At 30.0% G+C, this 26,575-nt stretch overlaps 5 protein-coding genes across 5 annotated transcripts; all 5 read right to left on the bottom strand.

Moving 5' to 3' along the window:
* Positions 1 to 3,768: 3,768 nt before the first annotated feature.
* On the bottom strand, positions 3,769 to 4,594 carry LOC17895388. Its single transcript, XM_006301605.2, has 2 exons — positions 4,466 to 4,594; positions 3,769 to 4,079 (listed from the first exon to the last, which is right to left on the bottom strand). Exons 1-2 carry the CDS (start codon positions 4,578 to 4,580, stop codon positions 3,940 to 3,942), a joined length of 255 nt encoding a protein of 84 aa, XP_006301667.1. The 5' UTR covers positions 4,581 to 4,594; the 3' UTR covers positions 3,769 to 3,939.
* Positions 4,595 to 7,599: 3,005 nt separating this feature from the next.
* On the bottom strand, positions 7,600 to 8,018 carry LOC17894636. The gene is made up of 2 exons (XM_006300920.2): positions 7,904 to 8,018; positions 7,600 to 7,818 (listed from the first exon to the last, which is right to left on the bottom strand). Exons 1-2 carry the CDS (start codon positions 8,016 to 8,018, stop codon positions 7,679 to 7,681), a joined length of 255 nt encoding a protein of 84 aa, XP_006300982.1. The 3' UTR covers positions 7,600 to 7,678.
* Positions 8,019 to 12,313: 4,295 nt separating this feature from the next.
* Positions 12,314 to 13,340, bottom strand: LOC17895219. The gene is made up of 2 exons (XM_006303003.2): positions 13,206 to 13,340; positions 12,314 to 12,608 (listed from the first exon to the last, which is right to left on the bottom strand). The coding sequence occupies exons 1-2, from the start codon at positions 13,312 to 13,314 to the stop codon at positions 12,463 to 12,465; spliced, it is 255 nt and encodes an 84-aa protein (XP_006303065.1). The 5' UTR covers positions 13,315 to 13,340; the 3' UTR covers positions 12,314 to 12,462.
* Positions 13,341 to 15,048: 1,708 nt separating this feature from the next.
* Positions 15,049 to 16,037, bottom strand: LOC17895554. The gene is made up of 4 exons (XM_006301862.2): positions 15,949 to 16,037; positions 15,437 to 15,525; positions 15,171 to 15,322; positions 15,049 to 15,087 (listed from the first exon to the last, which is right to left on the bottom strand). The coding sequence occupies exons 1-4, from the start codon at positions 16,035 to 16,037 to the stop codon at positions 15,049 to 15,051; spliced, it is 369 nt and encodes a 122-aa protein (XP_006301924.2).
* A 2,244-nt stretch (positions 16,038 to 18,281) lies between these two features.
* On the bottom strand, positions 18,282 to 18,389 carry LOC111831973. The gene has a single exon (XM_023787861.1). It carries the CDS (start codon positions 18,387 to 18,389, stop codon positions 18,282 to 18,284), a length of 108 nt encoding a protein of 35 aa, XP_023643629.1.
* Between the last annotated feature and the right edge of the window lie 8,186 nt (positions 18,390 to 26,575).

Raw genomic sequence — 26,575 nt, 5'->3', positions numbered from 1 at the left:
TATCTAAAGGGTTTCACAACTATTTTAATTTATTGATCCGAAATATTTAGTTTTACTTTTAATCACACATATATAATATATCAAAATTTTGACAAAACGAATAAATCTTTCGTTTACAATTTCAAATTTTTAATATTATATCATTCTACTAGCTAGCTAACAAAAATAGTAATCTAATCTTTCATATTAACCTTAGTTATTAATTAATATCAATCAAAAATAATTTAGCATAAAATTGGAGTTTGATATATAGATTGTACCAATATAAAACGCAAAAATTAATAACCCATTTTTTTTTGTTGTTGGCCTTTTTTTTTTGTTGAAAGACTATGTTTTAAATATGTGCTCAGCTGTTGCACTTTATGTCATACATCAAATTTTGAACCCTTCAAACTAATAATATATTTTGATGCCTAAAGCTCTTATAGCGATAATTAGGATCAATATTTACAATGGCCAAACTGACGATGAGTAAAATAGTTTGGAAACTATATACTTCGATCGAAATTGAGAGAAACTGCCACAAGTGTGTAAGGTAAGCTGAGAGAAACTCTTTCAATAAATGTTTTTTTTTTTTTTTTTTTTTTGTTTTTTTTGGGCAACTTTCAATAAATGTTTTTATAGTATGTTTAATTCAGATAAGATCCCTTCAAATAGGAAGCAAAACACTTGATTTAAACATTAGATTTTAAGAGTTTCGAGAAATATGTTTGTACTATTATTAAATAAAAATTAAGACTCTATATCTTTGTCCTATAACTTTGCCACATTTTCATTTTGCCACATTTTCATACTTTGTGTCTAAATGGTAATCTAATAATTTTTGTTAAATATGGCTGAATTTCTGAATTTTGCTGCATTTTTAGTATTTCTTTTTGCTGAATCTGGCTGAATTTTACATTTTTGAATGGTAACTATTGAATCTAGTTGAATCTTTGTGACTTTGTACAAAATTAGTTAGTAAATTTTTTATTTATAAAACTATAAATCATGTAAATAATTATAATTTTTTTGTTGAAGCATTTATTAGGTAATTAATTTTAAAATTAACATGATGATATAATATAAATGATTTATTTGCCATTTTCTTTTTATTTTAGTAATTTAATAAATAATGTGAAGAACATAATTAAGAACATTACTAAAAATCTTGATAATTAATTTATATAACAGTTTAATAAAGTTATGAGTTGGTTTTGCAAAAAAAATGAAACAATTATTTTAAATGATCTTAAAGTTATTAAAACTATCCAAACATGAATTTGCATCTTGTTCTATTTAAATTATTTATATATCGTATCTGTAGTACCTAGTTTACTTTTTAAAATGAGCGTATATTTGTGATATATGAAATATTTTAACTCGAATTATGTACTCGCTGGTATCAAAACTTTTATCCGAACAAACATACGTATAGATTGTCGGATGTTGAAAAAAATATTAAATTTAGTTGAATTTATCTGAATTTAGTTATACAGCAAATGGTAATCGATGAATCTTGCTGAATTCAGCTGAATATATTTTGTTGTTACCATTTACATCCATTGTACCCGATTGACTTTTGGAGGAGGAGGAGGGGTGGCCAGTGAATTTGTCCAAGATAGAGAGTTTAAATGGACGGCCAAATGTGGACACCAAGTGCAGTTCAAAAACTGATAAGAAAGCTGAAAGAAGTATTCGTTAGTGAAGATAGATGTCCATTATATATCGTATATTATACATAGTCTAAGGTTATGTGAACTGGTAATGGTGAGTTTGATGATAGTGTGCTTTTAAATGTTAGAGCGGGATGTCCATTAATATATATGCATATGTTGGTCAATTATGCATATATGGACAAATCCACATGAACATAATTAATCAGACAAAAAAGAGGCACAAAAAGCTAATAAAAAAAGGTACGAGATTGGGATAATGTGACGAAGTCAACATGGTTGATTGGGATAGAGTTTGACGGCGGAGAAGGAAATTGGCGGCGATAGTAAATTTTTTTTTATGGATTTTACTGGATAGAAAATGAAATAATTTGTAAGTTAAAAAGTTATCTCATATGGGAAGGAAGATGTCCATTTAGCATAGTACCTAATCTATAGTCCATTACATATGGTTCTTTAAGTAGAGTTTAATAATCATATATCTATTATTAAACATGTCAAAGTTGGTAGGTAGTGAACGAATGGACATATTCACATGAACATATCCACATGGACATAGTAATTATAAGATCTAAGAATACAAAGCGAACAAAAACAGATACGAGAAAGGGAATTTTATGTAAAATGCCACTTTCAAAACTCAAACTTTTAAAACTGCCACTTTCAACTTTGTATTTTGTAAAATGCCATATTCATTTTTATTGTAAATTAAAAAGACAAAAATGCCCTTAAAGAAAGAAGACAAAAAATCTGACATAAACCAATTATGGACATTAATTAATAGACAAGTTTTTTTTTTTGCCGATACTCTTTGCTTTTACTATATACGTATAATGGACAACAAATTAAGAAACAAAAAATGGACATATTACAGACATCAGATCTAGTCCACCGAATCTAGTCCATCAACGCACAAATGTGTGATCGAAAGTGTATACCTAGATGGATCATTGATGATATCTTACATAGATGCATCATTTGTTTTATCTTCTGCTTAATTTCTTGTGGTTTCAAGAAATCTGTAGGATGGACAAGTTTGGTCTACAGATTCTGGTCCACCAGATCTGGTCCATCAGAACTGGTTATGGTCCGCTGTAACTTCTTCACCTGATATGATCCACTGAAACTGGTTTGCCGGATCTGATACTCCAGAATTGGTCCATCGAAACTGGTCTGTCATATCTCGTCTATCAGATCTGGTCTACTAAGACTGGTTATATTCCGCTGGAACTGGAACTGGTCCGCCGGAACTGCAACTGGTCCGCCGGAACTGCAACTGGTTCGCCGGAACTGGTCCATCGGAAATGGTTCGCCGGAACTAGTCTGCCGGAATTGTAGAGAGATTTGTTTGTTGTTGAAGAAAGAAAAGATGAAAGAAGAAGAGAAAGAAAGAAAGAAAAAATGAAAGAAGAAGAGAAAGAGATGAGAAAAAATGAAAGAAAAGAGAGAAAGTTTGAGTGAGGGATAGAATTGACATTTTTATGAGTTAAAATGGGTCCTATGGCATTTTTTATAAGATTGGAATGAAAGTGGCATTTATTAGAAGAAATAACACTGTTCATGGCAGAGAATACAATTTTCTCTACGAGAAATATATGAGAAAGAACTTAACAATATTAATGAATTTATGAAGAAAAATGGAGTACTTTTTCTTGATCTTATAAAAACGAGTGAGATAAGAGTAATATAGAAGATAACAAAACTTTTTTCTTCATTTTGTTTTTCATTCAACTGCAAGACTGATTCTTAATTATTTTATAACTGTAACAAATATGAAACAAAATAAAACTAATTTAAGTAAGATCGAAAAATTAGAAAAAAAAAAAAAAAAATTGTGATAAAAGTTGTTTTCGAAGCTTTATACAGAGAGTATGGAGATGTGAAAGAGAAAAAGAAGCAGAAGAAGAAGGATTAGGATGTGTGGTGGGAACGTGAGCCCGTGAATATGTGGTGGACCATAGTGGTACAATATTTTACCCATATAATTGAATTGAGAAAGTTACTTAAAGCACACTTACTTTTTAAAAAGTGACTATAAATGCTATTAACTCTTATTAGAAAAAGTGACTATGAATGCTAATAACTTTTTCTTGAAAAGAAAGATATGGGAGACTAGTATATAGTTTGTATCCTTGCATATATGATCTAATTATAGTACATACTAAATTCAAACATTCGGAAGGGAAACAAAATAAGAAAACCATACACTTAATTTTGTCACATAACACATTAACCCCCGAAAATTCCAAAACAAAGAGAAGTAAAACTGTGTCTTGTGGTTTTATTATGGAGAGTTGTAAGAAGCAGGAGCAGTTCTTGGAGTTCTTTTAGGACGTTTACAAGGTCCACGATACTTCTTCCACGATGCATGCAAAGCTCCACATGACTTTGATGCTGGAGTCCATATGATTGGTCTTGCATTTGCTACATATAAAAAATGCACAAATAAACTACTTTTGTTTGTTTGTTTAATTTGACTACCATGTTTTGGCTTATGCGACCAGAGGATTGTAATTATGAAAATTCTAAGGGATGCATGTATTAATCTTCCTATATTATAAACGTTTAAATATGTTTACTTTTTACTTTCACCCTCTGCCTAATTGAATTTGTGTATAAACTATAGACTTAAAAAACTCCACATATTCTATAAAATTATTTTCAACTAACTAAATCCAATCAATATATATTTAACTGCGATTTAAACTATTTTGCGATTAGAGTAATTTATTACAAATCGATTTTGGTACTTAGAGGTTTAGATTTACTTAAAACCATAATCGATTTGGAGTAAATTAGTACGTACTTACCAAGTATGCGGCTTGTAGCCTCGACTACTCTAACTTGAGATGAAAGAGTGAGCATGACCAGAATGAGAAGAGATAAGAGAAGAGCAAAAGTATATGATGGTTTCTTTGAACTCATTTCTTTCTCTTTAATTACGGTTTGATTTTATCATACATTTGATCATCTCTACTGCACAATCTATATATATGTAGAGTAATGCCAATTCAATAATGTATACTCCAAAACAAAACATATTTTAATTAAGGATGACATATATAACGCGGTTTCTCATACGTAATCCACGAGATTCCTTTTGAAAAAATAGTGATTACAATTTTTAAAAAATTAAGGATATTAGTATACTTTAGGTTTAAAAAACAACATACGAGTACGACGTAGTGCTATTTACTCGAAGATTACAATCATGACCAAGCGACTAATGACTTTAGTTAGTATCTTAATATTAGTCTCACTATCCACGATCATAGGATATGTCAGCATTACTAATTTCTTTTTACTTTGACTATGTTATTTCTTTTTCGAAGTCTTTCATATCACACCAACTGCTTTTGATTTGATCTATAATATCTTATCGCAAATAATATATATATATATATATATATATATATATATATAAACTTCCAATTTTTTAAAAAATTAGTATATATAAACTTCCAAATTCTAGCAGTATTTTGGGTACTGATTCAAAGAAACATTTTACTATAGAGATGTAAACATTTTTAATTTATTTTTATCTTAACACAAAACCTTAAACATTTGCCCAGAAGGTGGTGAGCTAGTGGTAGGGGAGCTTAGGAGAAAGGGTGCAACTCCCACAACCTGGGTTCGATTCTCCACTTTGCTGTTAACACCATTTTTGTGGGAAGTCTGTCAGTTAGGGTTAGGCCCAATTGGTTTACCTGATAATCAGAAATGCAGGCGGCCTGATTACCCTGGGCATTAGTCGGAAAGCGTTAATCTGGATCCAGACGATGTGCTAGCCCAACACCTAGGTATTGACGACGAGTCCACATTGTAGCACTTCGGTGCGATCCTTGCAGAGCTTACCGGATCAGCAGATCGGGTTTATCAAAAAAAAAACCTTAAACATTTTACTGCAGAAGGCTCAGTATGGTAATAATAGATAATAACATTAGTAATTGATCATCGACTCAACATACCAATAAGTATTAGTTCATTAAGTTTATTGACTCATAATACGTGACAAAACCTACTTAGTACACTTGAGAGTTGAGACAAGAAAACCAAATCTTAAAACCCCATACGACACTTTGTTATTGCAAAGAGCATCACTGTTCTGACATAGAGACACAAAATCACGTAGTTAAGGAGATTTGTCAGCAGTGCTAATACCACCTCCTGAATGAAGTCTACATGGTCGACGTCTTCTCCACCGGTACCTTGAAGTGAATACTGCTGGGGAAGTTCCACATGACCTTGATGGTGGTGTGTACAAATTATGCGATCCCGAAAACCGCCACGCTGCGTTAAGAAAGTTCAAACTAAATTTAAAGAGATATTTTTAATTCATAACTTTGGTGGACTAATCGATTTTTCACACTCGTTAGTTTCGGAAGATTTACTCAGAAATTGTTACTCTTAATGATAAATATCTTTTCATACATTTATTCTATTGTATGTCTCTTGTTTCAAAATCTAAAGGTAATTTAGCATATTTAAGTTACATAATTATGGGTAATAACTTGTATATGTATACAAATATATATATGTTACCTCTTGAGATGTTTTTAAATAATAACACAAAATATTAATAAATTCAAGAGGCTAGCTCCATCTACATATATAACTCTTAAAGTCATTAAACTAGTAAAAAAAATCTCTATATAGTCACTTAAATATTCGTTGCTATAACGTCGTAGCTTAAATAATTCGTGGTTTTGTTTTCTAAAACACCTTATAACCACGAATTTTCGCGACTGCCAAGTGGTTATGCATGTTTTTTTTACTAGTATATATAATATTAAGACCTAATTATGTAACTTTATTTTTTGAATTTAATTATGTAACTTTTACGTACCTTTACTTAAGAAAAATTCATTAATAAAATGTGTATTTGGTAACTTACCAAGTTTGCGGCCAGTAGATTCCACGACTTCAACGTGAGAGGTAAGAGTGAAAAGTATAAGAAGTAGAGGTAACACAATTGCAACCATGCTTGGAGACTTGGAACCCATCTTCTCCTTCTTTGTGGTTTTTTTCATTGTAAGTCTTGTGATATATATAGAGAAGACACTAGCTAGTTAATTACTAGCTCACACGTAATTTTCCAAAGTTTTCACTAGTGAAAGCGGTTTTTACATTACCTACAAGCCTACAAGATTCATTGAGATACGACTTCTTTGTCACTTCAAATTAGTGGAGAAGAATATTAAAGTTGAGTTGACTAATAATGTACGTTGACTTAGAAGAAAATAGCATTGACTCGTGCACCTTATTTTTATTAGTGTCTCTATATGTATTATGAAACTGACTGATTACTGACTGATGACTTTGACTTATGTCGAAAACAAAATAACAAAGTCTTGCAGTACTATACCACTATCAGTTATAGTTGAATTGGTCATAATTTGTTTTTTTTTTCTTCTTCAAAATTTGCTTTTTCTTAATGTGAATATAGCATATTGCTTGTGGTATTTTTTGAGTATTGCTTACTAGGTCTAGATATTTTTTTTTTTTTGTTCTAATTTGTAAATATCATTAGAAAAATGAATGGTAAGGTATTACGATGTGCATTACTTAAAAAATTAGATTAATTTTGGTAAAATATAAAAACAAGATTACAATGCTTTTAAAGAAAGAATGGTAGTAGAGAACCCGATCGAGTCCATCCGTAAAAGCACTAGTTTTATCTTTTCACAACTCTCACTATGACTCACGTTCTCTCTGTTGTCATTTACTTACCCCTTTTGTCTCTTTTCTTGTTTCAACACAACACTAGCAGGCCCAAACTATAAGAGATATTATCTGAGATCCATTGAAGTTGACACTCAACCTATAGCATAGAGCTAAGCCTGCTATAGGTGATTTAACACAAATCAGAAAATTATTCCAGTGTGTGATTTCAATTGACAGCTTCTTGTCGCGGTTTGAATAATTACCGACAAACATTTCTGACTTTTGTTTTTCTTCTTTTTACGATAATCACAATTAGTTACAGAAATTCAAATTGCAATATATGCGAAAAAAATTATGTATTATGGAGAGTTGTAAGAAGCAGGAGCAGTTCTTGGAGTTCTTTTAGGACGTTTACAAGGTCGACGATACTTCTTCCACGATGCGTGCAAAGCTCCACATGACTTTGATGCTGGAGTCCATATGATTGGTCTTCCGTTTGCTACAACATCAAAATGCACAAATTATAAACTCCTTTTGTTTGTTTGTTTGTTTGGCTTATCAAGTTTCTAAAGATAAGTACTTACCAAGTATGCGGCTTGTAGCTTCGACGACTCTAACTTGAGAAGAAATAGTGAAAATGATTAGAATGAGAAGAGATATGAGAAGAGCAAAAGTATATGATGGTTTCTTTGAACCCATTTCTTTCTCCGATCACGGTTTGATTTGATCATCTCTATTGACCTATATATCTATATATATAAAGTTAGCTTTTTCTCTCTTCTCATGATGCCACCTAAGCATCCACCTAAGCCACATTTTTTTTTAAACATTAAAATAAATTTAAAACATTCATTTAGTGCATATTTATGTTACTTATTTAATTAATAGAAAGTTTATATAAATAAAAATAAATTATGTAAATAAATGAAATGTTAAATAAGAAATACTTTCATTTTTATTAGTTAGTGGTAATAATATAATTCAACTTTCATTTGAAATTGATCATAGTTTAAAATTTTAAATTTGTTACTGAGTTTAAAAATGTAAGTAAATTTTAAATTTATTGTAGAATAAAAACAAAATTTATGTAATTGTATATATAAAATTTTAAAGAGGAAAAATAAAACTGAAAGTGAAATATTAGTTTATAACATGATCAAAAAGAAAATGCTTTTAGTCCAAATTTAAATATTGAAAGATAATAATTCAAGAGAAAATAACTATAATATGTTTTGAAAATCAATTAAAAACAAATAAAATATCATAATATGAATAAAAAATTAACAAAAAAATTGTAAACCTCCCGCGCGCAGCGCGGATCAACTGCTAGTATGCCATATAAATTTAAATTTTAACAAAGCATCCGTTGTGTCACACTAGGTAATGTCTTAAAATATCTTATTTATTACTCAAACCAAAAAAAGTTCTGGTTCGAAGCCCGAAAACGGCAAATACTATTTTATCTATTATCTAAAGACTTTTGTTAAGATTATTTAAAATTTTTAGTAAGAGAAAAATATTAATTTCACGACAGAAATTAAATAAAATCAATATATGTAATCTATATATATAAAGTTAACTTTGATCTCTTCTCCTTAAGCCACCTCATCATCCTAATCATCATCCACATCATCTTATTATTTAATTTTAATAATTTATTTATATCATTTTATTCTTTAATCTAAATATTTATACACATGTAAACAAGTTTTCAAAAAGAAATATGAAAAGTCCTTTCAAACATCATCCACATCATTTTACTTTTTAATTTTAATAATTTATTTATACCACTTTATCATTTAAGTTAAAGATTTATACACATGTAAACAAGTTGTTTCAAAAAAAAATGAAAAGTCCTTTCAGATAATAATTATAATAAAATAAATATGTTAAATTAGTATAAAGTAGATTATACTAATATGTATGTTAAATAACAATAACAAATAACAAATATAACGAAAAAAAATAACAAACAAAACCATAACAAACCAAAATAAATAGATAATAAACAAGAGATCGCCAAATCAATAAATAAAAAATACAACAATCCGCGCAAAATCCACAAATCATTCTCAACTTTTAGACTATCATATTAAAAGGACCCACAATATTAACATCATCTAGATCTATATTTGGTGGGAGCCTTAATAATACATTTTTCTGCAACTCGCCATAACACTTCTGTTTATGCTTACACATCGATTTATAATATAGACACTTAATTTCTAAACTACTATCGAAACTAAAATAAAATAGATTTTCTATACAAACACAACATGAGATAGAAAATAAAAATATGTTGTATTGGAGAAAATAAGTACGAAATAAAACACGAATCAATTACTAATAAAAAAAATAATAAAATTCCCGCGCGTAGCGCGAGCAACTGAATAGTATATATATAAATGAAGGCCAATTCAATAATGTTTTCTTGCTGGTTACGTCAATTCCTAACAAATTAAACATATTTTAATTAGGGATGACATATATAACCCGGTTTGTCAAACGTTATCCACGAGATTCCTTTGAAGAAAATAGTGATTACAAATTTTTTAAAATTAAGGATATTATACTTTAGGTTTAAACAAAGAACATACGAGAACGACGTAGTGCTATTAATTACTCGAAGATTACAATCATGACCAAGCGACTAATTACATATTTTTCGATGCTTGACTTGACTTTAGTTAGTATTTAATATTAGTCTCACTATCCACGATCATAGGATATGTCAGCATTATTAATTTCTTTTTACTTTGACTATGTTATTTCTTTTTCTAAGTCTTACATCTCACACCAACTGCTTTTGATTTGATCTATAATATCTTATCGCAAATGATATATATATCTTCATAAACAAATAATCTTACTACATACTAGGTCCCAAGACATACAATTACAATTTACAAACGGTTTCACATATGAATCCACGACACACACTTCTTACGCAACACATGCGTTCACGATTGGTGCATGGTTCTATTAACACTTCAGCCACGGTGGGTCTTAGGAGTATTTTTGAGTGTTTAACATAAAAGTTACATATTTGCCTTTGAACAGGTTTGCTAACTTGTGTTCTGTTTCTACTGTTTTACAGGTTAAGATTGTAGTGCAAAAAAAGTAAAGAGACACAAAGATTTATGAGTTCCTAAGATTGATGTGATCCTAGAACATCTCGGTGAATCTGAAACCGGTTCACAAGAAGTATTCAGAGAAGCTATTACAACTAAGAACAAACTCATTCCAAGCTCATGTCATTTACCGAACAGAGATACAGACTCTTTGATGAAAGAAAAACAACAACAATGAAAAAGACAATGTCTCCCACACCCATTGTAAGCTTCTCTCTCTCACATCCTTTGCCCTAATCTTTCTCTAATGTGACGCCAAACACTCCTTTTTCTCGCTTATTTTGTTCTCTTTGCTCCTCACTTCTTTAAAACACTATGTCGCCGCCTTACAAGACAAATCCGTACCAGAGACACACGCAGAGCGTGCTGTCTTCAAAACGACAGAACAAATGTCGTTTGTACCTGGACAAAATCCTAAGCAGACCAAAATGGGCCTTTAAAACATTAACATGCCCAATTCTTTAGGATAAGTCCACTGATCCAAATCACCAAAACGACAGTGGGCATTTTGCTCAGATATATAGTACACAAAATGTTTGCAAAGGTTAAACATATGTATCACATCGTGATATGGGATACTAAAGTTCGAACCCATCCATCTACGTAAACCTAATAAATTCCCACGAAGATCAAATCCAAAAAAACTGATGTTGAATTAAACATTAAAGCTTTTTAATTAACCACAATATCAAAAATTGAAGATTCCACAACTATTTCAATAAGGATAAAATATTTGATTTGTTTTGTTTTGAGTCAAACACATGATACTTTTTTGTTTTCATGGTTTGAGAAGCACGTGTTTTTAGATGTGATAGCAACATACATGGGCGGATGTTATGTATCGTAGAGGGTATATAAAACATAGTATATGCACTAGTTGATTAAGGAGTGAAATGCCAAAGTAGATTAAACCAAACAAGAAATTTCATATACGTTAGAAAAATATAGAGAATTTTTGAAAAATACCCCTTTTGGTGCACCCCTTTTTAAAAATACCACTCTTTTCTATTCATTTTCAAAAATACCTCTTTTCAAATATGAAAAATTATAAACTTTTACAGGTTGATAAGGTACATCAAGATCATCATTACTACTGGGAGACTAAATTCAAATATTTAGAAGGTTTTAAAAGGTTCTAAAAGACATTTATATAATTTTTATAAGGATTTTAAAAGGTTTACAAAGTTTTTATAAGCTTTTTATATGATTTTTAAAAGGTATTTATATGGTACTTATGAAATATATATATAAATTTGCACACATATAAAGATAATTTGTGTCTATAAATATAGGTTTATACATATTTGTTTTGGTAAATTTCATATTTTACAATGACTTTTTTGATAAAATTAGAAAGAGTGGTATTTTTAAAAAGTAGTATTGGAAAAGGGGTATTTTTGAAATTCCCTCAAATATAAAAGATATATTTAAACTTTTCAAAAATTTAGTATATATAATTTCCAAATTTTAACAGTATTTTGGGTACTGATTCAAATAAACAGTTTTTATTTTTATTTTTACTAGAAATGTTTTAGATGAAAAATTTGTTTCATATTATATATTTTTGATTTTTGATAATAAAAAAAAATAGAGAGAGGAAAATATAACTTTGTATTTATTTGGAAAGTTTTATGTATTATTTACTAATTTTCTCTCTATCAATATAAAATTGAAAGAAATGAAACAATTCATATTTGATTGTATATGTATAAATGCTAATACGTATATATATATATATATATATATATATATTAAGTTTCTTAACATGCATGTAAAACCTTATACTATTTATTGAGGAAAGGCTCAGTATGATGATAATGGATAATAACATTAGTAACTGATCATCGACTCAACTTATCAATAAGTATTAGTTCATTATGTTTATTGAATCATTCATAATACGTGAAAAAGCCTACTTAGTACACTTGAGAAATGAAACCAAATCAGACAACCACATACGACACTTTATTATTGCATAGAACATCAAAGTTCTGAGACACAAAATCACGTAGTTAAGGAGATTTGTCAGCAGTAATAATACCACCTCCTGGAGGAAGTCTACATGGTCTTCTCCAACTCGAAGTGAATACTGCTGGGGAAGTTCCACATGACCTTGATGGTGGTGTGTACACAATAGGCGTTCCCGAAAACCCCCACGCTGCGTTAAGAAAGTTCAAACTAAACTTAGACATATGTTTTTAATTCATAACTTTGGTGGACAAATTGGTTTTTCACACTCGTTAGTTTCGCAAAATTTACTCAGAAATTCTTACTCTAATGATAAATATCTTTTATACACTTGTTTGTATATGTCTTGTTTCAAAATCTAAAAGGTAAACTAGGATATTTAAGTTACATAGTGTAACTTGTATTTGTATACAAGTATATATGTTACCTCTTGAGATGTTTATAAATAATAACACAAAAATACCAATATTAATAAATTCAAGAGGCTAGCTGCATCTACATATATAATTCTAAAAGTCATTAAACTAGTAAAAAAATATATGCTATAGCCACTTGAATATTCGTGGCTATAGCGTCGTAGCTTAAATAATTCGTGGTTTTTTTTTAATCATCTTATAGCCACAAATTTTTGCGACTGCCAAATGGTTATAAGTATTTTTTTTACTAGTATATATAATATGAAGACCTATTTATGTAACTTTTTTTGAATTTAATTATGTAACTTTTACGTACTTTTACTTAAGAAAAATTCATTAATAAAATGCGTATTTGGTGTAAAGAAACTTACCAAGTTTGCGGCCAGAAGATTCCACGACTTCAACGTGAGAGGTAAGAGTGAAAAGTATAAGAAGCAGTGCTAACACAAGTGCAGCAATGCTTGGAGACTTAGAACCCATCTTCTCCTTCTTTGTGGTTTTTTTTATTGTAAGTCTTGTGATATATATAGAGAAGACACTAGCTAGCTAATTACTAGCTCACACGTAATTTTTCAAAATTTTAACTAGTGAAAGCGGTTTTTACATTACCTACATGCCTACAAGATTCATTGAGATACGACTTCTTTGTCATTTCTAAGTAGTGGAGAAGAAAAATAAAGTTGAGTTGACTAATAATGTAAGTTGACTTAGAAGAAAATAGCATTGACTCGTGCACCTTATTTTCAGTGTCTCTATATGTGTATGATGAGATCGTGGGATTTTAGATGAAACTGACTGATGACTTTGACTTATGTCGAAAAGATTATAACAAAGTCTCGCAGTACTATGCCACTATCAATTATAGCATATTGTTTCTTAGGTGGCATTTCGTTTTGAGTCTAGGTGATTAATTATCAAAATTAATTTGTTTTTTTTTTCTTTTTTTTTTTCGAACTTGTAAATATCATTAGAAAATGAAATTTATTTGCGACGTAACGAGTTCCCCAAAGCTACATATGGATTTTAATGCTCTTGACATCTCTACTTTCAACATTTCACAACTCATTCCTCTGTAGCTGTAAATACGATGTTTAAATGGGAGTGTGGTTAAATTTCGATTAAGGCTTTGAATGGAGATAATAAATATGGCAGATCAGATCAAGCAGTTCAAATATACCCAGCGGAATAAAAGCATATTAAGCAGATATGACATATTAAATACAGATCAAGTTTTATTAATTTTTTATTAAAAAAAGCAGTTCATTTAAAAACACTCCAAATCTCCAGTTTTTTTACTGTTCATAGTAAAGTACAAATATCCTTCTTATTTTTGATCTGCTAGCAGATCAATTATTTTTTAATAATTTTTTTTTTTTGAACTGCCATTATATTAATTTTGTGTGAATGGAGGAAAAATAGCAGTTCCCCCATCATGTGTATTATCTGCTTTTAATCTGCCTTTAATCTGCACTTTCATTCAAGGCCTAAGGTCACCGCACCCGAGCTGAATCATTTTGTCATTCAAGAATATGATCTAATCGCACCGCACCCAAATCGTATCCCCATATACAATTTTAACTAATCACATCGCTCCCAAATCACATCGTTTCCTCAATCGAATCGCAATCACACTCAAAACGGATTGTCATTCGGGGTCTATGACTCTCGTTCTCTCTGTTGTCTTTTACTTACCCCTTTTGTCTCTTTTCTTGTTTCAACACAACACTAGCAGGCCCAAACTATAAGAGATATTATCTAAGATCCATTGAAATTGACACTCAGCCTATAGCATAGAGCTAAGCCCAAACTTCAACACAAATCAGAAAATTATTCCAACGTGGGGTTTCAGTTGACAGCTTATTGCTGTCGTAGTTTGAAGAATTACCGACAACATTTCTAAATTATTTTCGTTTTTAATGCGATATCATAATATAATTATTACTCATTAGTCAGATGGCCTTTTAATATTGTATTACGATAATCACAAATTACTATTGATAAAAGTCTAGATATTTTTTTTAATTGATTATTAGTTCATTCCTTCATTGATTCATATAGGTAAGATCGACACTTGATACAATATTGTGACTCTACCAAAAGACAAATTAATAAATAAATAAAAGAACTCTATTGTGACTTTTTTTTAAAAAAATAATCAAAGAGCTTATGGGCCGAAACCCATACATCTCTTCAGTTCCGAGACCAGAATATGTTCTATGGTCTCGTTCCAAATGCTACTCGAACCGGCGACTTCTAAGTATTTGCAAGAATTTTTTACCAATTGATCTATTAGCATTTGGTGACTCTATTGTGACTCTACCAAAAGAGACACAAACTTGAAGTATTAAAGAGTTTGAGATATTAGTTCCTGGAGGACGACTATGTCTGCATGGTCGGCCTGTCGTCCACTTGGAAGACTCTATTGCTGCTGGAAAAGCTCCACATGAGTTTGAAGGAGGTGTCCACACGATAGGCTTCTCCCAAAACGCTACATTATAATTAACGTTAAACTAAGTTAGTGAGATGCTTGGTTCAAGTTCTTAGTTTTTTCACAGTTTTTAGTAACTAATACAATGTGTATTTGCTCTATAAAGACATTTACCAAGTTTGCGGTCTCTAGATTCCACAACTTCAACTTGAGAGGAGAGAGTGAAAAGTATAAGAAGTAGTGGTAACACGAGTGCACCAAGTCTTGTGAACACGCATATATAACTTCAAAATCTTTTGGTTGTTTCTAAAATGTTGACAAAGGTGAACACGGTTTCTATATTAGCCACAAAGATTCGTTGTTGACAAAAAGAGTGGCTAAAAATTGAATTTTAAGAGATTAATGTTTTGTCCCTTTGTTGTGGATGATATATGCCAAATACGACTTCTTTGCCATTTCATATTTAGTTGATCAAGAAGGATAGTAAACTTGAGCAGATCCTAAATTGACTTGTTTAGAAAGAAAAAATGTAAAACATAATTTTTTTACCTTGGCTTTAATTAGTGCCACTATCAATGATCTTGATGAATTGGTCGCAATTATGTGATATATAAACATGATTGGTTTAGAACGAAGTAATTTCTATATTAAGCATACATGAATTAGCTACAGATTATTAGATAAACCTGAACCAAGTTGAGAGATAAGATCTCATGTCTTTGTCTTTGAGAGTATTGTAGATCCTCTTGAAGAGCCAGGACGTTAATGTGGGCATTGACGTGAAGGTGGACGTGGGCATGGACGTGGAAGTGGATTTGGTCTTCCATCACGTCCACTATCTCTACTGGCTCCGCATGAACAAGATGAAGAGGTTGTAATATGCCCTCTAACAGGTCCTTCTATTAAAACTGAATGTGGAATCAGTTAAAAATATTTGTTAAAAATGAGGAGTAAAATCAGTTATATCATGAACATTTCTTGTAAGATTAGTGATTTATATGTTAGTGTTATTATATATACTCGCTTACTAGCTAGCCGGATTCAAATTCGCATACAAAGTTTTTTTTATAAATTTGTCATTTCTAGTAACTCTTTCATCGAATATTTAAACCGGGAATTAAAGGAATCCTTTAAGATAATGAACATATTCTTTACCGGATAAACAAAAAATTAGTGATAGCTTGAGCTATAGTGAAAACTGAAAACAAAGAGTTATATAAGAAGGCACTGACCTATTCTCCGGCCAGTGGACTTAGAGACGAGACAAAGAAGTAGAAGAAACGAAAATAGTAGAAGAGCATTGATTGAACTCTTGGAACTCATTCTTCTTGTATCATGTAACGTTTTCATGTATATCAGATATTTCAAGATACTAGCTAGCTAGACCGGTTTATAAAACAAGCTATTGAAGAAAAAGTGATCATAACCAACGCCAACCAATTAAGACTTTCTTTGCTGTTTTTTTGGGTACGTTGTATAAACTATTCTATCGACACATTTGTGGATGAAGACTTATTCCACCATCAACGTTGTTGTGAATCAAAAATCAAGAGTCACAAATAATTTATTATATAATTTAAAAAGCTAAGGTGCTTTCGAAGACACGGTGAAGTTTCTACCATGTTCGTTTCTCCATTCAAATGTACCATCTAAATGAATTATAGAGATGATGTTCGTTTAACACTAAAAATAAGCATCATCCACCAGGAAATATGTAAAATGGAGTAACGAACAGGACCTACGTCCAACCACCTTTGACTAGACCAACAAGTTCGAAACATAATTTTGTCAATTCGAAAGCAAGAAGATGATAAGTTTAATGGATGTATGATCACTTGATTTCCATCTAGATAACATCTAAGCTGATTATTTAGTTATGATGTTCAGTTTAATGAAAATCGTTGTGCTAGTTTTACAGAAGTATTTTTTCGTACAATATTTACATTTTATTCAAAAAATAAGTAAATTAAAAAGCTAAGAATGAACATTAATTTACAATTAAACAGATAAAAAGAGATAAGTACTTATTTCACGGGCTTATAAAGCTTTTTTTTTTTAACTTTGTGACACATGAAGTAATTAAGTACATATCATATATATATAATGGGGTATTTCCATCCAGATTGCTACTTAATCATTATCTTCCAAACTTCATTCGCAATATGGAGATTATCTAACTTCATAGTTATTTTATTTCTTAGATAAAAAATCAATAACCTCATAGGCATGTTATGATAGGTTCCAATCAACAGCTTATAAGAACAATAGACTTTAAACATTTTTCTCCATATATTTCATCATAAGATGTTATGAGTATTTATACATGTTAAGGGCAATCCTAAAATAAAGAAGATAAACATGAATAGAAGATTTAACAGATAAACATGAATAGAAGATGTAACATAATCTACCTAAAACCACTAACAACAATAAGATCACAAATGATATTCTCATCGTTTCATCGTTATCTTAATTGATACCGGTTTACTTCGGTTATGTTCTCATCATGTTCATCTTTACCGTAGCCAAACGAACTAGCGAAAATTACAAGAAAAAACCATTTCATTTTGTTGCTGATGGCCACTTCAAATATCCACTTCGCTTGGCTATTAATTCACTTGCAACTTCGTTTTGTTGCAGATGACCCAAGAATAATCCACTTCATGTTCACCTTAAGGTACTTTTTTGAGTAATAAATTTTCACATTTCAACTCAAGAAAATAAACCATAATATATGAATTCCGCTCAATCAATCATGTTGGAACACTCCAAGGAGAAGATGTAAAAAGAATAAAACCGGTGGCTTCATTTTATTTTTTTGGAGGTTTAAGGTAAACATTGTTTGATATATCTAATTAACAAACTATTAAAAACACCCTTCTTCTTCAAGAGCGTGTATTAGGAATACAATATCTCACATTAGAAGTTGAATAGGATCCTAACTAATATATAAGATATATAGGCCTCTCCACTCATGGCCAATTGGTTTTAAGTTGAAAGCCCACAATCTAATATGGTATCAGAGTCCGGTCTGCATATACTCAACCCAATCCACAATCGGTCTGACCCATATTTGGCCCACCGATTTATGCCCGAACATACCGAAATCTATGGCCCAAAGAGTCATCATCTAGAGGGGGCGTATTAGGGATACAATATCTCACATTAGAAGTTGAGTAGGATCATGACTAGTATATAAGATATATGGGTCTCTCCACTCATGTTCAATTGGTTTTAAATTGGAATCCCACAATCTAATAGCGTGGACGTGAAGGTGGGCAACGATGTGAACTTGGACGTGGGCATCGAGAAGGTTTTTTGCCTCCGCATGAACAAGATGGACCTACTATATATGGATCAATAATGCGGACTTTATGTTATTGATGGTGAATACATATATAGAACAATACATGAAAAGTTTAATAATTTGCATGAAAATAAATACAACTACAATATCATTTACATGCAACTGTGAATAACAGATTAAGCTTTACAATTACACTATACGTTCAGTTCGTTTGTTCTTTAGTTACATTTTGTATATTACCTACGGGGGATGTTCTTGGAATACGTGAATTATGTATAACTATGTTTTCTCTTCCTCCTCCCTCGAGACGATTTGAGTGAAGATTAGCATCGCTTGACCTCTTTGAAACCATTCTTATTCTAGCATGTACGTAAGTAAACGTAACGCTCCATGTATTATATACACAATTTATAAAGTAAACCATTTATGAACCTTGTTTTTGCCGTTTCTTAGTTAAGAAAATAGGATTATAAGAAAACGTTGGTTAATTATAAATATTATTTTTGTAAATATAGATTATAAATTTTCCACCATCAGTGTTATTCTTAAATTTTAATCAAAATGTTAGACTAATTCAAATCAAGAACCACACTAATCCTGTTTAATACAAAGGCGCTAAACATGAACATTAATTTACATCCAAGGAAATATATAATAATACTGTCATACTTCGAGTACCCCTCTTAACTTAGAGCATTAATATGAATATTACAAAATCTCAATTTAATAAGAGGCTGCTAATTAAACTTGATATTACAAATTTTCCTTCTCCTTTACGTTCTTTAGTAGGGTTTAGCGTGCACGTGGAGGTGGACAAGGACGTGGACGTGGGCATGGACGTTGTTGTTGTATCGGAGGAGCACTTCCAGCACTTGCTCCACATGAACACGATGGAGATGCAGCTAGTTCTATAGGAGGCTCTTCTACTAAGGATCAATGCGAACTTTATATTAGAAATTAATGACACTAAACTAATTATAAAAGAAAACAAACAAATCCTACAATTTTTATGTGCAAAAAAAATAAACTTAATATATCCTACAATTTTGGTGAATTTTTTGAGTAAATGCACACAGATTAATAAATAATTAATTTTTGATAGTTTTAAGATAAAAACATTATTTAATATCTACATAAAAAAAAATTAAGCAATAAAAAACAATCTGTAGAATATAAATTGTTAAAACCAATAAAAGTACAATCAATTTTTGCATAAATTTGAGAGAAAATCATCTATTTTAGAAAAAACATAAACCTAAAAAATTATCTATGGAGAGAGTATCAAAAATATGATTTGAAATTTGGTTGTAGCATATTTAGTAATCCAAATGCACTAACCTAGTCTCTGGTGAGTGGTTTCAATTCCTCCAATTTCAGAAAAGAGACAAAGAATTAGAAGAAACAAAGATAGAAGAAGAGCATTGCTTGACAAATTTAAACCCATTCTTCTTCTAGCATGTACCTAAAAGGCTAAAACTACGCAAGTATAATATATAGTTTTTTTTTTCTTAGCAATAACACTAGATCGGTGTATATATACGCTATTGAGATAATTAAACTTCTTATATATATATATAATTTTTTTTTTTTGGTTTAATAAACTTTTTATATTAATAATCCAATTGTGACTTTCTTTGCATGCAATTTCTTGGTACGTTGTATAAATTTTCTTGGACATGTCGATATCGAGTGTTTTGTCTAAATCATTTGATATAACGCGCTAAGAAGTAAGAATGAATATTTATTTAGAATTTAAAAATATAGGACCAAAAGTTTTGCTTTCGTGAGCACTTCATCATCAATATTTCTTTTTCAGGAATAAATATTATATTGACTTTAACAATTAAAATTTGTTTGTTACTAGTTGTAGTCAAATTTGTTTTTTGGATTTTCAATGGATATTTTGCAAAATAACCCAAAAAAAACTTCTTCTAGTTTGAAAAATGATTCATGTTTTCAAAACTTTGAAAAATTGACTTTTGAATATAAAAAAAGACCATGCATGGACATTAATACTAGTTTTGATACAATAAAACGACTTGAAAGAATATTTTTTTTTTCTTTTTAAAATAGCAGAAATATTAAAGAAAAAATTAGTAACATATGAACATCCTCTCTCAGGCTTAAGTCTCACCATCTTCGGTGTTAAAAAGAGAAACGAAAAACCAAGTGCTAATGGATAATTTGGTTTTGTGGTAAGAGTAAGTAACTCGTTTTGGTATACCAACTTATATAGTCCAAACCTTGTGGCAAGTAACATAGTACTACCGCTCGATCATGGATAGTGAGGAACCATTGTAAAAAGATAGAAACGTATTAACCATCGAAAAAACCATCCTTCTTGTTGCCTTCATTTTATTTAGTTTTAGTTTTATTAATTTTCTGTAATAATCATTAATTAAATAGTATTATTTATTATGATAAACCAATTTCTTCTCTATGTACAAATAAAAAATAAAAAATTTAAGCACTAAAGTAGAATTGTGATATCTTTTTTTTTTGGTAATTAGGAAGTTTGGGCTTTGGACCATAATCTCTCTAGAATCGGGGGAAGATCGGGTGAAAGCCCCTGGTCAAGTGGAAATATCTACCGATTTCGCGTTTAAGGAAAATCGAAATTGTGATATCTTATTTTCCCCTTCTTTATTACCGTGCATGTGGAGGTGGAAAAGGACGTGAACGTGGGCATGGTCGTTCATGTGATCTTCGTGAAAAACCACTTCCTTTGCCTCCGCATGAACAAGATGAACCTACTATATATGGATCAATAATGCGGACTTTATGTTATAAATGGTGAATAAGAATCATATATGTGTTATAAATGGTGAATAAGAATCATATATAGAACAATACATGAAAATTTTAATAATTTGAATGAAAATAAATGCAACCACAATATCATTTTACATGCAACTGTGAATGAAAAATTAAGCTTTACAATTATACTCTACGTTAAGTTCGTTTGTTCTTTAGTTACATTTTGTTTTATGGGTGTACCAAAAAAAATATATCAAATATTTACATCTACATTTAGTTGGTATACATCTATGATTTGAAACAATTGATCCTTTATATTAGTTTCATAAATTAGGTTAATATAAGATGTTAAGAAACATATATAAGAAGGCACTAACCTAGTCTTCGGTGAGTGGTCTCAATTCCTCTAATGTCAGAAAAGAGACAAAGAAGTAGAAGAAACAAAGATAGAAGAAGAGCATTGCTTGACATTTTCAAACCCATTCTTCTTGTAGCTTGTACCTAACAATACATGTACATATAATTTTTGTGTTTCTTAGCGATAAAGCTGGACGACTGGTCTATATATAATTTTTGTGTTTCTTACGTTGTATAAATTAACCTTGAGAGTATATTAATAGGAGATATAGGTCATGATCGAGTGTTTCCATCATCAATGTTATTATGAATCAAAAGCAAGGACTAATTCAAATCAACTAATCAGAGCCACTAACTTGTTTAATATTATGACACTAAGAATGTTCTTGTTTAAATTAAGAAAAGAATATTGACTCTTAAAACTTAAAATTATATGTTACTGATTTTAGTCAATATGCCATTAATTATCATATTAATCAATTTAAGTATATATGTATTTACGTCATATCCTTTAGATTGAATTTGAAGGAAGATTTTGGTCGTAATTTCTTGTATTTTAAAAAACAATTCATGTTTTTCAAAAGTTTGAAAATTGACTTTTTTATGTATAAAAGATTCATGGACAATAGACGCGTGTGATGATGATTGAGGACTCTACCATTCATTTGGAGGGGCATGTTTTAGTGATCTCGTATGTACAAGATTCATGGTGAGGGGAGTTGTGAGTAAAAGTATACACAATCTAATTTCCTTATTTTACAAAATAGTTGATCGAAAACTAAGGCCAGGAGTCGACTTTGAATCATGACAAATATTTATTCCACAATGTGCACAAAACATGAACATTAATTACTAAAGGAATCGCAAAACCATTTTATGACGAAAACAACAGATTTTTGTTTTTCTTTTGGCAGAAAAAATATACATCTACTCAAATTTTTTGTTAAATAATTGCATAGTCATGTTTTTAGCAAAAATATAACAAGTTAACTAGCAAACAAGTATTTAGAAGAAACGCAAATCAATTATGCTATAACAAACAGCAATCACAACAAATGAAACAAGTGTAATTGCTCAAACAAATAGACTACTCTTGTTGAAAGAGAAAAACGAACATATAGACTACCAAGCTCAAACAAACAGAAATTACATGAAACAAGTTAACTAGCAGATTACCTTCAATGGTGATGTAACAAGTCCAAGTCCTGGGGTAGCAGTAAAGAGAGAAATCTTCCTTGTCACCTGCAAAAAAAAACAAGTATTTAGAAGAAACGCAAATCAATTATGCTCTAACAAACATCAATTACAACAAATGAAATTAGATCTAAAGCAATAACAAGAAACAAACAGACTACTCTTGTTGAAAGAGAAAAACGAACATATAGATTACCAAGCTCAAACAAACAACAATTACATGAAACAAGTTGACTAGCAAATAGCAAACTCGACCGCTCGACTAGCGTCTAGAAATTTTCAAAACAAAGAGTTTGAAGCATCTAATTAGGTAAATATATGTAATTTTTATATCAAACAAATTAAGCTATATATTTAAACAAAATTAAAAATTATGTACTTATAAAGAAATAAGATTTTAAATTTAAATTTATATAGATAAATATATCACACTTATATACGACTATTTTTGGATACATAATTAGGGCTTGTTAAAAATAGGTGCTGTAATAATCGAAAAACGAAAAAAACATGATCGATAAGTGAAAAATTAGTTTTCCCTACTCTCCTATAACCAATTTACACAACTAACCCTAAGCTAACTAAATAATAAATATATAGGTTCTGACATATGCTATAAAAGAGTGTAGTGTCAGGTTAAATTTTATAAATAACCTTCTGACTTGTTCTGACAATACTTATAGCATTCGAGAGGGACATGTGTATTAAATAAACTTATTTTTAGCATTCGATAAATTATTTTTTAACATGTTAAATAAATTATTATCGCGATAAGTTACATAATATCTGTTAAATTAATGCTAACACTATTTATACTAATGATTAATTATGTGCTAAGATATTTAAATATTTGAATAATATTTGTATGCACATGGTAAGATAGTTATTATACGGATAATATTTATATCAAGATGCTAAGTTAGTATGCTAAGTTATTCAATATTCGATAAATTATAAGTTTAGCATGTTAATTTATTCAATATCTGATAAATTGAAATTTAACATGCTAAACTATTCAATATTCGATCAATTAAAGATTTTCTCCTATCCACATGTCTCTGAGTGAAGTAGCCAAAGTTTTATTTATGACCATCGGATAATTCTTCCTCTTAGATAACATATTAAAAATATGCATAATATCGTATGCACATGGTAAGATAGTTGTTATACAAATAAGTTTTATATTAACAAGATAAGTTCATATGCTAACTTATTCAATATTCGATAAATTGAAATTTATCGAATATTGCGGTTCCGAAGAACTTTCGTCTTGCTCCATAATCTTAGCAGATCTTGCAACAGTCTTCAAACAGCTACCGAACCGCAACAGAGAAAGACTAAGACACCATGAGACTTTCGACCTCCACGACCCTCAATCAACACTTTTCCACTCCCAACACCACCGGAAAAGAGATCGGAGCTACAGTAACAGTGTAGAGGAAAAGAGATAAAACCCAAACGGCGGTGAGTGAGGATACAATACAGAGAATAGAAGATGAATAGTGATGAGCACCCAGAATTTTAATGGAAAACGAAGAGATACGCTGTAAATGAGGAGTGTGTGGTTGCGACGATTGAAAATTAATTATCATCATCTATTTTTACTTTCTCGAGAACAAAATCAGAAGAAAGATTTGTTCTCTTTACAAATAATGAATCAATGAACTACTTTATAGCATAGATATAGGGAGAGAAATGTCAGTAAAAAAAAGAGCTAAATAAAATATTATTAGGAATGGATATTGAATTTTTCTTTTATCTGAACCCCTGCATTATAGTTTCCCACATAATTATAATCCTTATTAAATTTATTTATTACCTTCTTGTCAACTTTATTTATTACCTTATAACAATATAAAATCTTGACTGAGAAAAATAATAATTAACATCCCTATTAAATTTATTTTTTTCTTTATAAAATTTTGACTGGGACCTAATATAAACATTTTGGTAAGAAAATTAATTTATTATTATTTTGTTTACTGTTTATACTTCATATTAAATTTATTACTACTTTATAGTAATAGAAACTTTTGACTGAGAAAATGAAAATCAACTTTTGACTTGTCAAATTTATTTATTACTTCATAAAAGTTTGACTGGGACCTAGAATCAATAACTTTCTAAGTTTTTTGTTTTCTAAGAATCAAAATATAAAATATAAAAAAATATTTTTCTTTAAAATATAAATAAATATACATGTATATATAATAATAAAATATTTAAAAGCATTGGCGTTGTGTCCTATATACTATCACGGTTGAATTTAATCATGATTTTATTTTTAACTCAAACATAATTTGTACAAAATTATAGTTATGCACGTATTGTTTGTAGGTGAGTTTTACCTAAGTTTATATTAGAATTTTCAAATTAAAAGAATAGTCTAAATAAATGACTTCTCCTTTTTGGAAATAAGGAAAGTCAACATAATTTGTTCTATATAACATTTCCTCTCTGAAAGTTCTATTCCAAATTGTCTCATTGTTCATTTTAATATAAAATAAAATGGTTGCTGGAAGATCTAATCTCTTTTTGTAAGTTCTTAGAGATTTTTAGTTTCTACTTTTTTATGCAATATCTCTTAATGGTTGATGGTCTTTTTTATATTTTGTGATCCACATATGAAATTTTTGAATAACCATATTTTTCCAAGCCTTCACTTGTAGCTGTCTCGTTGCCACTTTCGTTGGTAAGTTTATCTCTTGTGTGTTATTTCTTCTTCTTTCTGGTATAATTCTTGAGCATCTACACATTAACTTAATTGCAAAACATTTTAGAATAACATACAACATTAATTTGATTTATTGATGCTTGCTTTGGCATTCCTCAATATCGAATATAAGAAATACATTATACAAACATAATTTCCAGTTGATAGCCAAAGATATGAAGAAAACAAAGATGATTTTATATCAGTCGATTCTCGAATATTGATAGAGTATCTATGACGTTTTCACTATTTACGAAAGACATATTAAATATGAGTATGAGCTATAAAAACAAAGAGTGGTGGCAAAAATAGTTAAATAATCTATTTTATAAATTTCTGTCGCCATCTTTTTATTAAAAACTCATACTCTTGGTTGATGTGTATTGTTTCGTATTTAGTTTAACCGTCACAAATATACTACCAATATTCAAGAAATTGACTATTATAAATTCATCTTGGTTTCCTCTATATGTTTCTTTGTCCGATGATATGATTGCAAAAAATAATTTGCGTATAGTCCTCGTATCCTTTTCATTGCTTCGAGTTTAATATTGTAAGGTTACTCTTTGGTTTTCTCCACTCTCCTAATCTCTCTTGTTGTTTCATCTGTGCAGAACCCACACTTATTAAGGCTATGAATGTTTAGGAGATTTTTAAGTGGTTTTGATTATATATTTTAGATTTTAATTTTTAGTTTTGGATTTTACAAAAAAATAAAGAACTGTTCAAGGCTACTTGTTGACCAATTCAAGAAATTATAGTAAGCAAAAACTTTTTCAGGTCCAGAATCCATATCATATTTGCCTTTTTAAAACTTAATTCTTGCATAAACATTATTCTTGCAAAATGTAATTCTTGCAAATGTCTGTCATTGGTCTGCGCAGTCAAAATTGTTATTTCAAAAGGTTTCTTACTCAGTCGAGTTGTAAAGCATTTTGTGATTTCACCTTTTTTGGGGGTAAAAAATCTTCTCGACACTTCCAAC

This window comes from Capsella rubella, unplaced genomic scaffold (genome assembly GCF_000375325.1).
Source record: "Capsella rubella cultivar Monte Gargano unplaced genomic scaffold, Caprub1_0 scaffold_2, whole genome shotgun sequence".
NCBI classification, from domain to species: Eukaryota; Viridiplantae; Streptophyta; class Magnoliopsida; order Brassicales; family Brassicaceae; genus Capsella; species Capsella rubella.
Note: the sequence above shows the minus strand (reverse complement) of the source record. Positions and strands in the feature narration are given on the sequence as shown.

Bases quoted from the DNA above. Each gene is read 5' to 3' on its own strand.
- LOC17895388 (XM_006301605.2), bottom strand. From the start codon at position 4,580: ATGAGTTCAAAGAAACCATCATATACTTTTGCTCTTCTCTTATCTCTT. The intron at 4,080-4,465 runs GTAAGTACGTAC...TTTTATATGTAG, and splicing joins GGCTACAAGCCGCATACTTG to CAAATGCAAGACCAATCATA.
- LOC17894636 (XM_006300920.2), bottom strand. From the start codon at position 8,018: ATGGGTTCAAAGAAACCATCATATACTTTTGCTCTTCTCATATCTCTT. The intron at 7,819-7,903 runs GTAAGTACTTAT...TTGATGTTGTAG, and splicing joins AGCTACAAGCCGCATACTTG to CAAACGGAAGACCAATCATA.
- LOC17895219 (XM_006303003.2), bottom strand. From the start codon at position 13,314: ATGGGTTCTAAGTCTCCAAGCATTGCTGCACTTGTGTTAGCACTGCTT. The intron at 12,609-13,205 runs GTAAGTTTCTTT...TTCTTAACGCAG, and splicing joins ATCTTCTGGCCGCAAACTTG to CGTGGGGGTTTTCGGGAACG.
- LOC17895554 (XM_006301862.2), bottom strand. From the start codon at position 16,037: ATGCCCACATTAACGTCCTGGCTCTTCAAGAGGATCTACAATACTCTC. The intron at 15,526-15,948 runs GTTTATCTAATA...CGTGTTCACAAG, and splicing joins TATCTCTCAACTTGGTTCAG to ACTTGGTGCACTCGTGTTAC. The intron at 15,323-15,436 runs GTAAATGTCTTT...ATTATAATGTAG, and splicing joins ATCTAGAGACCGCAAACTTG to CGTTTTGGGAGAAGCCTATC.
- LOC111831973 (XM_023787861.1), bottom strand. From the start codon at position 18,389: ATGACTCTTTGGGCCATAGATTTCGGTATGTTCGGGCATAAATCGGTG.